The sequence below is a fragment of the Bacillus rossius genome, chromosome 8, assembly GCF_032445375.1.
Source record: "Bacillus rossius redtenbacheri isolate Brsri chromosome 8, Brsri_v3, whole genome shotgun sequence".
NCBI lineage: Eukaryota > Metazoa > Arthropoda > Insecta > Phasmatodea > Bacillidae > Bacillus > Bacillus rossius.
In genome coordinates, this window is record NC_086336.1 from 65,270,593 (window position 1) to 65,285,909 (window position 15,317).

The window sequence follows — 15,317 nt, forward strand, 5'->3', positions numbered from 1 at the left end:
GCACTCAAGCTGAAGTGTCAACCCTTGACATGAGACACAAAACACTGACGATGGCACTTATTTGTGCAGCAAATAATGTAGGTATTGTAAATGCAGGTTTGGTATTGTTATTCAAATACGTAAATCAGCCAAGTTATGTAATTTGATTCAGCCTTTAATTTTAAATGTTAAAATATAGTGTAATTATATTAAAATTCATTGCAGTGCATCAAATACTGTAGTAACTCTCTACGTTTCTAATTAAGGAGTTGAGGGCCACCATGGAAATAAAAAAAAGTAAAAAAAATATATATATTTTTAATTCTTTAAATGATTCCTGATCATTCTGCAAAACGGCATTGCGATATTTCCAGTAATTTGCATAAAATTACCTTTTTCAATGAGTGTATTTTTTTGAAGTTTTATAGATATTAATATATTAGGTTGCGGAAACATGGCCCTATGCCCGATTATCACGTTACTGTGCGTCCTCCGGCGATGTTTTTAAACTATCGTTGTATCATATATTATTTACCTCTTGTTTGTTTTTCACGAGAATTGACAAATTCATGGTAAATATTTACTTGGGCGGTATTTCCGAAAAAAAATGTTAAAAATCCGAAAATACCTTTATTTTATGCTCTTCAACTTCCTCTTTTCATTAAAATCGGCGGAGATTAGAAATTCCAAATACTTTAGGAGATATAGAATTTTTAAATTTCTTCATATGTAGTTGAGCGGTATTTGCGAAAAAAAATGTTAAAAATCCGAAAATACTTTTATTATATGCTCTTCAAATTCCTCTTTTCATTAAAAGCGGCGGAGATTATAAATTCCAAATACTTTAGGAGATATCGAATTTTTAAATTTCAGCACAAAACCAGCGCATTCCTGTGGCGTGCGTGTACCATTGTTTCTTGTTTACATACGAGTATCGATTTTTTTATTGGATAATGATGTCACGTGATTGTTCGTGATAGGCCAGAATTCAAATGAACTAATACGTGATTATTTAGTTCAATTATTGTTTAAAACGGTGTTTAATTACCGCCTCCAACTTAGGTGAGTTTTTAACGTTTCTAATTTTAAAGTCTTATTTGTTATTTTGATATTGTTGCGCAAGTAATAAGTAACAAAAAAATTTACGTGAGTTGTTACTGTACATCCTTTGTTACGGGTTTGTTATGTAAGGTCAGTTACATTATAAATAATTTAAAACTAAAGAATAATTAAAATTAATTCACATTATTTTTAATATCACCTTAGTTTGAAAGTATATTTATAATGTAACTGACCTGACCTAATCGACCATTTTAGTTTACTGTTCACCCTCTGTCCGGGTTTGTTTGGTCAGGTCAGTTACATTATAAATATTTTAAAACTAAACAGCCATTAAAATTAATTCACAAAATAATTTTTAATGTCGGCTTGGTTTGAAAGTATTAATAATGTAACTGACCTGACCTAATCAGCCATTTTATTAATTACACATTCACGATTCACGAACACACGGCAAAATAACAAAAATGGCGCCGCTCGAATGGTTCCACAGGTCTTGTATTGCAAAATTAAAAAATTCGATATCTCCTAAAGTATTTGGAATTTCTTATCTCCGCCGCTTTTAATGAAAAGAGGAAGTTGAAGAGCATATGATAAAGGTATTTTCGGATTTTTAACATTTATTTTCGCAAATACCGCTCAACTACATATGATGAAATTTAAAAATTCGATATCTCCTAAAGTATTTGGAATTTCTTACCTCCGCCACTTTTAATGAAAAGAGGAAGTTGAAGAGCATAAAATAAAGGTATTTTAGGATTTTTAACATTTTTTTTCGGAAATACCGCCCAAGTAAATATTTACCAAATTCATCATAACACCTAATGATATATTTCCACCGCAAGACACCAAGCGCTATAGTTGAATAGCAGACGTCGAACGAACTATGGAGACAGTAAGTTGTCACTTTTATCTGGCAAGTGTCCAGACCTCCCCTTCTTAGTATTGGTGGGCTTACCTGTTACTTTTGAGTATCAGTGAAATCGGTTCCAGTGAAATTTAGGTTCCTGTGAAATTAAAAGGTGAACGGTGAAATCTCTCTCTAGTAATGCTCGTAATCGTAAACTGCTTCCTTCGCACCGAAAAATGGTGAAATAAAGGGGATAAGTGAAATCACTGCCTCTCGGTGAATGATGAAATTAAATACATGCAATGTTTTTCACAGAAACCTTTCATTTTGTTTTGAGTTTATTTCGAGTTAAAATTGAAAAATACTGCATAATTATTATTTTAAAAATACTTTTAATAATATTGATTCCATATTTATATCTCTGTCCTTTCAGTTCAATAACATAACGAACACATATTAATTTTAAAACATTTATGAGAATTCATTATCTTCCGTGATATTCTGCTAGGTTTTCATTCGGTGAACGATGATTTTTTTTTTTTTTACTGTAATTATTACAAGTATGCAATTCGTATACTCCACATACAGTTTTACTTCAAAATATATACATAAAAAAATGATTGTACTAAGACTGAAAACGTCAGAAACTCAATTCAACGATTATGTGGACACTAAAAGCTAGTGGTCGTATTACTGTAGGTAATCAATTTCACCGAATTTCACTGATACTTGTAGAAACTGGTTGCAGGTATACCCGTGAAATTTTGATATCGGTGAAAAAGTAACAGGTATGGATTTCACTGCCCACCACTACTTCTTAGACCGTGCTACGGATCTTAGCCTTATTTAAACGACGATAAACGCGTAATAACCGTAAAATACAGTTTTTACGCAAATCGCCATGACACAGCGTTTTTACAAGAAATTTAGTATTAACCCTTAGCCGGAGACGTGAAAATATTTGACATATCTGGTGACGTGGTGCCCCTCAGACCCAAAATGTTTTGTAGAAGTTAACTGATTAGAAATTATTTTTGTTCCATGTAAAATTATTTAATGCATTTTTTATACTTATTAATTAAATTAAAAAATAAATTAGTAAATAATTATTTACCAATTATAAAATACAATTTTTTCCATTGGTGCTTGCTCAAATAAATTTAAAAACGCCTATTTGTAATAATTGCTTTTTTAAAAAAAATAAGCAGATGGTAGCCTAAAAGTTTTATTTGCTATTCAATATAGATATAGTGACAAAACAAAATCTAGAAAACTTCTATGAATAATAAGACTTTTTCATAAAATCTACAACAGATAAGTTTTCCCAAAAAAAGAAATTACTTTTTTCCCCTCCAAATATTTTCCTTGCATAACCAATGCTTAAACCACAACAATATATATAATCGAGCTAACTAGAAAGCACATGCATACTTATATATTTTGAAAATGCCATTTTTACATAAAATATATTAGCCGAACAATGTTTGAAAAAATTAAATTTGTACGAAAAGTCACATTTGTTTGCTCTGCAATCATCACATTTGATAACTTAAGTCACTAAAAATATCTTTCAACCACTTAGAAATAGTTTCGTCATAATCTGGATCGCCCACACGTACACATGTTCGTTTAGAAGCCTTTTTATCACTTCTGAGATAGAAACATAACTGGTGACGTGGTGCCACTACGACCCCAAGTTATCTTTTCGACCTGATATCTAGCTCCAGACAGCGTAAACAAATCTGACACTACAGGAGGAGACTATGTGATATCTTTGAATATATATACTGTATAGAAGTCGCGAGTGGATAGGATTTACTCTACGTTTTTCAAAAGCGTTTGATGAGCAGCTTGGGAACTTCACCGCTGCAGTGCGCTGCCGTAACGCCCTGTATCGTCTTAGTAGTTATTTACACGTTAGAGCGCAGCGCTGTCGCCCGCTGTCATTCCCCGCACCCCTCATCAATCATTCACTGCAGCTCAACGTCGTTCAAAAGGAGGGGGAAGGGGTGTTTGAAGAGTTAGACACTTGTCCGCTAGGGACCACCACAAGTCGATGCCCTAGAGATGGTGGCGATTGCGGCGGTGAATTAACCAACTACCTCAAAACCGTATTAGAAATTATAACCTGGGCTGGCGACTTCTATACAGTATATATATTCAAAGGTGATATCCAAGCGAAAGGTAGATGGTACCACAAGCAAGTGCCTTGAACTGCACATAGATGGCAGCAAGTTAAAGTTTTGCTGGGGTCACGGAGACCCCACGTCTCCGGATAAGGGTTAAAACGCGAAATCGCAGTGTTTTTACGCGAAATTTAAATACTGGGTGAAAGACTTGACTCGTCACTGGTAAACAAACACCGCAACATGGCCGCCACTGAACATAGTCATAAATGCAATAAAGCAAACAAAAGCTTACACACGCTCACGTTATAATGTTTAACCCAAAAATATACTGTAAAAAAATGCAAAACTACGGCGTTTATTTTCCTTTCCGGCATAATGTTTGGATAGATAAGATAAACAGGCGAAGTTTTAAAGCCTACGCACACCGCTCGGGGCACTGACGTCAGCTTGGTAGTGACACCGGATAAATACAAAAGCAAGCAGATGATTGGGCGAACGGTGACGGTGTTTGGAACAGCCTTACGTGAGTGGCCATACCACGTCAGCCGGGGGCGCTGGCATATAGTTGGAACAGCGTCATAATATCAAGCAGAAAGCATTTTAAATCGCGCCAAAAAGCGGTAAAATGTAAACAAACATTTATTTTCGAATGGTGCGACGATGATTTGTTGGTCAACAGTGTATTATAGATTTTGTTAAAGGGATTAATAGTTTTAAAGATTAGTTTATGGGAACTAACTAATTAATCAGTGTCTAAATCAAAAGTTTGTCATATAAATAAATGTAGCCTATATTTTAGAGTATTCAGTAATGAGTAGGTTCAAGTAAAATTATTTAACTTAAATAATTTCAGATATATTTACAGTAACACACACAATTTTTTTCTCAAGTTTTTAGCACAGCTTTTGTGTTTTTAAGTGAATTTTAACACCGCGTTTGCTAATTTGTAATGACGAAATCTGAAAATTTTATTTACCCCTTTCAGGGGGCCCTAGCTATAATGCAAAAATTTCATTTAGCACCTCACTCCTGAGCCCCGTTCCTCTATCCGCCTTCGAGTACGACACTGCTGATATGTAGTTACCCTGTAAGCGTTACGCTTTTGTTATGCTGATTACAACATCGCCTCATCTTACTTTATCAGCTGTAAAAAGGTTACAATTAAGTTTTCTTGAATAATTGTTGCATCATATAAATACATATTATCTTTGAAAGATTTGTGCAATGGGAGTGCATGACTCAGTGGCGTAGCTTGGGAAGGGGGGGGGGGGGGGGGGGTTAGGGGTTCAAACCCCCCCCCCCTCTTAGCACCAAATCTTTAATTAATTTCTTATTCATCACTCAAACAAATTTCATATTAAAATTAATACAATTTTTACTATTACAATATTTAAATTTAAGTACCGAAAACTGCTAAAATAGCACTATTTTACACCTTAAAATCCAAATTTTCCCGTACCACCGCTATCAAACGGGGGAGAGGGGGGGGGGGGCATGCTTCTTAACACCCCCCCATACACAAATCCTGGCTACGCCACTGGCATGACTTGATGTAGGCTTTTGGACATACGCCATTGCTTAGCTAAGCAATGGCGTATGTCCAAAAGCCTACATCAAGTCATATAAATACATACCTACCATTTACTTTGACGTTTAGATGCTAGCAGAAGCTTCATTCAATTTTTCATGGACTTTCTACGGTGAGATAAAGGTGGCGAGATCTTGGAACACTTACGCCAATTTCTTCCCATGGCTGTAGCGTAGTCAATGGAGAATTGGACAGAGGAACAAATTCACTTGAAGTGCGGGTTTACTGTTTCATAGCCTATCGCGTGACAGCTAAAGATAAGGGGTGGATGAAGGGGAGATAGGCGAGATGGCAACTAGGCCGTTCCTTCTCTCATTAGAAGCGGCCGTTATCGCTTGTCCGCCGGCGGAGCACATCATATTACCAGCTTGCGTTGCAGGCGCTGCCACAATATACATTTAAAAAAATTGGTGTTTCTTGTATATTTTAACCAGATACATTGCCATCTCCATGGACTTTTCGTGAGATTGAGATTTGACCAACGTTGCTACGAGATGATTTAGGGGGTAGAACATACTGACTGATAATTGACCAAATTAAAACTTAATTTTACAATATCAAAATTAAAACATTAAATTAAAATTGTTTTCGTAGCAACCTGTATGCTTATAATATCTACAATTTGGTGTTTGTTTTAGTTTTCTATTACAATAACTGACAGAATCGCGTGCATTTAAGTTTAACCTGTAAATCCATATCCCGCCATTCGGCTAGCATGGGAGTGAACCGAACCCTTAAATACCTCGCTTGAGATTTGAATCTCTGACTGGATGTAGCTATGGGCCAATCAGAGATGAGCTTATGTGATTGGTTGGAGGTGCTGGCCGATCGGTGGCATATTCTATCCTGGTTGGCTCGGCTCTCTGGCCAGTCAGAGGCATTCAGCAAAATACAGTTCTGAAGATGCTTTTTGTAATGCAGAGAAAAGGTTGGTGCAATCTAACTTTGATGTGACTCAAACTCGCATACCACATTAGTCTAATATGCAAAATGCCACAAAAATACAATCTACTTTAATGAGATAATTAGTTAAACAAAAATCTAAATGAACTTACTTCAAAATGCCCAATGTGTGATACTCAAAAACAACAAAAACAATGCTACACTTGTAGCATTGCACAATGAGGATTTGTTATATACATATATTTTTAGGGTCATAAGAATATTGATTAAGAATAACTTTTATATGAAGGATAATAATTTTTAATATGTATATAAGGATAATGGTTCAGATCTGTTAAGAATTGTTATTAATTACTTTGGTTAAATTTCATGGAAAGTTTTAAAATACTTATTTTCTTGAGATAATCATTAATTTGTGGGTTAACTCCAGTTCATAATAATTAATTTTGATATGTGATTATTAATTTCAGTAATTGTTTTGTTTAAAGCAATAATAATTTTACAGAACATAATTTTTAAACTAAAATTTCTAATACGGTATGAACTTCAACTTTGATTACTAAATTTTGAACATTGTATTTAAATTTGTTGGGTAATTTTTAATTCTATTGGATATTGCTAGTGTAATATTTCGAGAATAGTCTGGAAGTTACAGAAGGAAGAGCGGACAGGCACGACACACTGGTGCCAGAAAGTTATTTTTCCCTTTGTAAATGCGTGTTTGGGATTTACGCGTCACATGGACGCACAGCTGTAGCGACCGTCTGGTAGGTTCTCTAGAGGCTACCACTAGCCAGCCAATCAGGGCGAGCCCTGGCATGGAATGAAGCACCCGTCTGAATTTCCATATATGGTCATGTTTCTGAATTCTGTGCTCTGATTGGTTAGTTGGCCCACGGGGTTGCCTCCCTTGTCTTCACCTTTACAAGGGAAGGTAGTCTCGTCGACCAAGCCACTTGTCGCTCGATCGTCGCCGTACCCGGTTACGTCGTAGGCAACTCACACGATGGAAAGTCATTAAGGGACAACATTACACCTAGGGGCTAGGGCCAGGCCGCATTTTTTTAACCTAAATACTTTATTTCCAGACAATTTAATTAGAAATTTAGGCCCTAGGCGTCCGCCCGCCTTCGCGTGATTCCCGTCCGCGATCGACGGTACCTGAGTTATTTAGTTAACCAAGGGACATTACTAAAAAAATTTTTTCTTTGGCGAGTGACAAGACTCCTCGACCATCAATGGCAAGATGTATGATGCTGTGGTATGTATTTGGACCTCATCCTATCAAAATTCAAAGACATCGTAAAAATTTGTATAAGGAAAGACAAAAAAAACTGTGCAAGTAACAAAGCTTTCGAACTAAATTAATTTGTAAAATTGTGTACTGATGCCATGTAACGATGAGAAAAAACTTTTTTTTCATTGGAAAGAAATAAACAAAAGTAATTTAATAAACTATTTTATTTCCAAATTAAAATTATAGCTGAAAAAAAAAAAATGTCGGAAGCAACCATAGTAATGAAAAATTCCTAAGGAACATTGTTTGTCTTTTTGCCTTTGATAGTCTATTTACAACATATGAAATTTTGGTATTGTGTGTGTTCACTGTCTGCCCCTGAAAATCAGCTTCGCTCACCTTCTGGACTGTTGGCTTCCATCAGTGACTTCGGGACCCTCTGTCTTGAACTGCTTGTTCTGAAGCCTGCAACAAACCAACACAACACAACTTCACACGTGGTACTACACCAAAGTGCAACAAAGCATAAGGGGCAGGAAAATGAGCTTCGAGGAAGTATGTCTGGGCCCATCAGGCGTATCCGTGTGACCAGGTGTTGAGGGCTGCAGTGCTCCAAGAAGCTTGGCTAAATGTAAGGTTACTAAAGAGGTTGCCTCGATCGCATAAGGACAATGTAAGCAGCCCGACACTCCGCTGTGACATCATCTGCAGCCCGGCTGCTACACAACACCTGCTTGCTGACTGCTTTCTCTTTATCAGCTCGGCTCATTTTACGCTTATAAACACCTTCACATTTCTGTATCTATATAATTTAATTTATGCTTGGCTGACTAAGATATACAATGAACGAAATTGTACATTACGATTTTTGTAGTGAAACAATCTCTTTACGAAACTACTTGCACTACGGTGCAGTCCAGGTATTCCAGTGTGACATATAAACATAGAAAAATCTGATGTTTTCCGAAGCATGTTTTAAATATTTTTCTTTAAAGTATTTTAATGGAAGTATTTTTGACAGCAATTTACCAACATACGAAGGTAACTTTTAAAAGTACCTGCATCATACTTATAACAATCGTGACGGCATGTTCTAAGAGCTTAACAGCTACTTATGTATAAATCAATAAATACTTTTTGGCTATCACTAAATTATTTAAAAAATTTTTTCCCATGATGTTTTTCAGGAACCAATCCATGACATGTATAACATGTTCATTACAATTGCTTTGATGTGCTTTTCAAATGACTAAACAGGTTGTGACTGGAAGCAGATATATTAATACCTGAATAAAGTTTTTCAGTAATTGAATAACCCAGCATTTTTAAAAGTTATTTATGATAAACATAAATCATATTAGTCATTGGTCCAATTTACCCTCCATTTTAAAGCAAAATAATTTGTCAAAGTGATTTTTTTTTAACTATCCTAAATAATATTGCGCTTCGGATCTGTAATGAGGAAGCATTTTTTGTTTGTTTTTAAGTTTAAGTTTTTTCTGAGTTTTTTCATAACTTCCTAATATTTTTTATACAGAAAGAAAAAAACTTCTTAAAGGGCCTAGATTTATTTTCCAAGTATTTCAAGAGATTCATTTTTAGATCTAATCTTGAAATGCTCTGACAATAAATGCATGTTTCTTTATCACTTACATTTTAGTTTGAATTTCCATAAAATTACATGCAATTCACCCCTCCCTCTCCTTTCTTTTAACTCAGTCTACTCAACGCAAATTACTTTCCACAGTTTTTATGGTGTTTTAATTTCATGTTTGAGTGAAGGTACAGTGTTTAGTTTAGACATGTTCCAGCACAAATATTTAAAAGTTCAACTTTCAAGTTACGATCGCAATATTCCGCGAAGTTTCCTGAACAAATTCAAGATGTTTTTTTGAGTCCAATTACAATCTTTTAAGCATATATAAATTTAATTTGCAAAAGAAATACAGACACTAAAAAAGAACAAGAAAAAAATTGGGAATAAAAGCCATGATACATGACCATGCTACCAACTACACTATGTTACACATTCTACATGCTGTTGAGTACACGCAATAAGTTAAAGCTTCGTAAGTTTGTTGCAATGGCTTATAAGCACAAGAGGTTGTTGCGAATGGTGGCTCTAGACTTTGCGGATTCACCTAAGCAGGGTCCATATATTTAGGAGAACCTGGGGCTATCGGGATCCCTCGACCACATTATAATTAATAATTTCCTTAAAATACATTTTTTTCAGCCAAACATGAAACGTAACCTTGAATTCAATGGTTTTGCTATTACATATCAATAAATTTTGATGTTCATTCCTGCTAAATTATACACAGGCTAGTTTTACAAATGCCAACAATTAAATTCTGGTAAAATCTTGGTGTTATGAGCCAATAAAATCTTTAAAACAAGTTTTTATACACAAAATCATTAACATTAAATAGAAATCAAAAGGATATTGATCAGTGCTTTTAATTTAAAGAACATGCTTAGTAACAAGTTTGAACCTTCTTTTTTTTCTCTTTAAAGTCTTATCTTTTCACAGAAAACTAGATAAACAATGAAAGTAAGAAAAACAAAGAGCAGACTGACAAACACGGGAGTTTTATGTAAGCACTAAAGAGCTCACAGGAAATATGAAAAACAAATGCACTGGAAATACTCTCTGTAGCAGAATTAACAATAGATTTAAGAACAGCTACTCATATTGTCACTTCAAGTAAGAAATGAGCTGTATGAGTAGTGGTTTGTCCACCACTTATCAAGGAGCGTTTGTTTCAACATCATCATACCTCAGTCGTGTGAGAAAGGCTTATAAAACAAGCAATAATTCACAAAGAAATAAAACCTTGATCATTAATTCCACCCTAATAGCACCCATGTCCAGAGATTGGCCACACCTCTGGGCGAAGGGAAGATTGCCTCCTGGCATGACGAACCACGAACCCTGCTTAAAGGGGAAGGGGTGGAGTTGACCGAATAAGGAATAACGAAGGGGGAAGGGGTGGAGTTGACCGAATAAGGAATAAGGAAGGGGTAAGCAAGCAGCAGACTGACATAGGCAGGAATATAACAAGAGTCTGACACATGGGCAGGAATATAACTGGTTAAAATATGAATTTTTATTGATAATGTTAACAAATTTAATGACATGAACATGTCTTTCACAACATACTTATTCTTAAATTGTTTATTCACAGAAAATTTAATTCAAAAATAACAAACGACTCTCACAACAAACACACAAAATTCAATAAAAAAAGTGATGCATTAATACAGATTAATTTCCAATTGTGTGTTTTTCATGCATAACTATCTATAATGTTTTTCTGCAGAACATATACAGATGTGACAGCAGTAACTTTCACATCAAAAGACATTAAAGTACCAAATTTAGTTTGTGGATCAAAAATGTTTTTTTTTTTTTTAAATAAACACTTTCACCTCTTCAAGAACATTTAACTAACACATTCAGCACAAAACGTCACGAATAAACATGAAAAATTACAGAATTAGAAGTAAAAATGTGCACTTACGTCCTTAGTGTTTTAGTATAGGAATTCCCCTATTTATCTTCACTGCTCTACGAACTTTTGATGCACGGACTATTTTTGATTGAAAATAGTGTTTGTTCCGAAAACTATTGTGGTAATTTCAGCTAGAACGTCAGCCAAATTTTTGTCAATATTTAAGTTGGCGATATATTGAGCTACTTCTCTATTATTTACATTTGAAGTTGCTAGTGACGACCATTGGAGCAGTGACGAGTACCGGTGCACTTACCTATTTTCTCATGAACCCCGATTATGTACTGTCACACAGGGCCCCATTACCTTCACGATTTTGAAGGCCGTCTATTTTATTCAAAAATTTCTGATTAAAAAACTTTAGTTTATTGGTAGAGTTGTTCACAAACACTAAAAGCTTTATTTTGAAATACCTGGATTGTAAACATCTGAAAATTATCACAAAAACCTTCAAGCCTTCAGGATCCAGGGACAAACTTCAATATCTGAAACTGAAAAATAAGCATATTTTTAATTCTCCATAGTTGGCCACAGGTGTACAAAACAAATAGATACGCCTTCATGGTTAAACAAAGAATGGCGGCGACAGAGTGAAAACATAGGTATTGTAATGTAACCTTTCAACTGTTATTTTTCACGAACCAGTAGGAATTAAGAAACCAACCTTTACAGATAAACTTAGGGACGGCTGTAGTGTGTGAAAACCATGTTTTCCAATATTTTTCTTTCCGTTCTAAAAAGCCCAGATATCCGAGTATTGCCCATTCTTCCTTTTCCCATTCATGATCCAAGTCAGGGTGGGACGGGCCCCCACGACCCTGCAGACACCCATGTTACTAAAGAAAATGTTTGATCATTTCTTACCTCCACAGGTCATAAAGGTAGTACACCTGCCGAAGCCTTGGATTTTGGGAGCTATCAGACAAAATGTACTCCAAACTTGAGTCGGTATCATGGGATTCCATTAGCCTGAGTTCATGATACGCCTTTGCTGCCGCTGGAGTCATGCCTTCAGTGAAATAAAGATGGAAACATTCCTTAGTTTTGTCGCTCACTTTTAAATAACTGTACGCCTCAGCTACTTGCACACCGTGTGAATGTTTGAAGAAAACCTGAAACATTTACTATGTGAAAGTAAAACTAAGTATGAAACTCAAGAACTAAAACCTGACAAGGCAAAAAAGATAAGCAAGGAATTGCGCATTTTGTTAATTTTAGAGACTATTATGATAGGTGCCCAAAAAAAAAAAAAAAACCTTAACTGTAAAATGTTATATATAATATATTACATAAACTCTCACTTTATTTTTTCCCTAAGTAACAGGACAATTTTGAGGACAAAATTTTTAAGTTTTATCAAGCAAATTTACTAAAATATATAGACGAGAAAAATTAAGTGCATTATTTATTGGAGATTTAGGTTAATATCTCGATATAGGCTTCAATAAAATGATACAAAACGTACGTTTATTTCAGCATCCAGTCCTTTCCTCATATACGGATCAGTGTGTCTTGTATTCTTGGAAGTTAACTTAACCTTAATGTCAATAGACGCAGTGCAATTCTTTCCTCGTGTCCTCGTACGATGCGTATGCTCAGACTTCCACAGTTGAGAGTGCTGACATTTATACCTTTTCCGATAAACATATCTGACTGCACTTGGAAATGTTTTCTCAACAATCCAATATGTTTTGGTTACGTCCGAGAATCTCCTCACCCAACAATCGCACTTCTCACTCCAGCTATCTCCGTGGCATTTCGTTATCTCGGTCCTGAAAACAACACTAAACCCTTCACTGTTCACTTCATTGTTAACTATTACGAATTGTGCACCGTCCGAGCTGTCTGAAATGATTCTTCCTACGTCTGAATGAGCGGCGGCAGACATCGCAAGTCTTCCGTCTGTTCCAGCTTGTTTTTTCTTCAAGCCGAGGGAACTGTCAGCGCTCCAAGCGGGAGCGCAGTGAAGTAAGGCTTCAGCAGCGCGCGCAACAAAGGCACACGTTAACGCTCATGTTAACATTGGGCTGAACAATTACTATAAAATAAACACGAGAATTTGTTTTCTACAAAACCTGTTAACATTGACGCCGGTCATAAAAAATGTTGCAAACGTAACACGGAAACATGTTTTGTTTTACTGTTTATGAATGGTTCAATGCGTTGAAGAAAACCGCATGTTTACACACTTACGCATCTCATTGTTGTCGCATCGCGTCGTACGCACGCAACTCGGCAAAATGAAGGACAAAATTTTTGTAATAAAATAACCTCTTACCTTTCCATATTCTTTCTTTTTAACGCTCTCAATGCTTTAGATAGTTTTGTTTCTTTGGCGTGTTTTGCTTGGTGGAGTTTTCTTCATCAGTTTATTACGGAATAAATATCACTATCACAAAAAAAAAAACTAGTCGAATCACTATGATTAATAGTACAGGAGAAGAACCAGTCAATTATAAGCCGTGCTACACAAAACATATTCTCTTGTCTGCTGAAAAAGAGTGCGTTTACCTTCCTACAAATTTCCCACAAAATATATTTATTGAGAGAAAGCACTGTTGTAAAGAGTTCGGAAAACTGCCGACAGGTGTCTCCCAGTCCAGCGCGCTTGGCCACACGTCACCGATATTACACGTCGCCTGAACTCCGGTCACTAACATAAATAAAGTCAATCCTTCAGACGACATAATGAAAGGCTTTTAAATTATAATTGAAAAGTGAACATCACGTTATTTTGTAATAGCTAATTTATTAAAATTGGTTCGGTTTCGCCATTTATTACGTGTTCATCTTAAAACGTTTATTGGTTACGAAAAAGTAATCAATAGGTAGAAACTACAAAGTCTAAATGTTAATAGCCATTTTAACTTCCACGTAGTGTTATTCTAACGAAAAAAGCAACCGGTTTTTTCGGAGCGTCACAATCCGACTGGGCACATGGCGGTGAGGGCTGCCATACAGTGTGTGAGATAACATTGCGTGAAATAAACCCTACATTATATGAATGCTGATATTGTTCCCGTAGTTGCTAGCTGCCAGACGAAAGAAATCAATTGGGTTCGTCGCATAAGCCACCTTAGGTTGAACATGAATTCATGAAGGAAAAAATGTGTATTAGATTAGATCGGGGATGGCCAAAATAGGTCCAAATGGCAATAACGATGCTTTTCCCTGGAATCATTAAGTGTCGTATGATAGAGTGTTGACTTTATATCGGCAAATAAGCGATGGCGAGTATAACATCTGATGAAAAACAGAGAAGTTTGGCAATTTTAATATTTCCGAATGTGAATAGTTCATAAATAACTTTGCGCAACTATTCGTGTTTACGAATATCCGCACGCCCCAATACATTTTCCTATTTTATGTGACTAATGTGGATATGCTAAAATTAAAAAAAAAATCAGTTTTAGTCAACTTTTAAATTTTCAAACTGTTGCTTTATTGCTATGTGGATTCATAAGATGTAGCTTTCTAAGTAAACAAAATAATTCCTGATAAAGGAATTCATCTTTAAGTTACATTCAGAAAGCCGTCTAAAAATTACTATTCTTTTTACAATTCAAAAGACCAGAATAACTTAAAATGTTATGTAATAGTACAATGACAGACTTACCGGTCCCAAAGAACTTTCACGCTTTTGAAATGTTTCCCGTGCCATCACTGGAATGCTGAGCACTGCCATGATCTCAGCTTGCCAGTACCCAATACCCACAGACACAGCACCCCACACCAAAGCATCATTAACTTCTTTTGAACTGTCAGAAGTCACGTACTTATGGCAGTCGCAAATGTCACAGAAGAAAACTAAAGTATAGTTTAATCCACTATCTCATTTTTTAGTTTATAAGCACGTAACGTGCAAACTCTGGGATGTTCTCTCAATTGCATGAGTTGCTCGATTATGTGCGAAATATCTATAATTCTGCGGTCAGTAACTATATATAGGTACTAGTTTTTCTGTTTCTACAAATAATGGAGGCAAATCACTCAGATATAAACCAGGGGTCGATTCCATTTTCTTAAACAATTCTGAAAAGCAACATAAAAACAACTA

The 15,317-nt window shown here is 35.6% G+C and overlaps 1 protein-coding gene across 35 annotated transcripts in view; it reads right to left on the reverse strand.

Moving 5' to 3' along the window:
* The window catches only part of LOC134535104 (uncharacterized), a 305,166-nt gene that overhangs the window by 26,314 nt on the left and 263,535 nt on the right, over window positions 1-15,317 (reverse strand). For 33 of the 35 annotated variants that reach the window (XM_063373992.1, XM_063374003.1, XM_063373999.1 and 30 more), the window contains one exon: window positions 8,145-8,210. In XM_063373992.1, coding sequence (XP_063230062.1) covers window positions 8,145-8,210 — 66 coding nt within the window. Of the gene's footprint in view, window positions 1-8,144; window positions 8,211-12,124; window positions 12,671-12,725; window positions 14,765-15,317 lie in introns of those variants that run through there. The other 2 variants (XM_063373980.1, XM_063373997.1) reach the window with 2 other exon arrangements.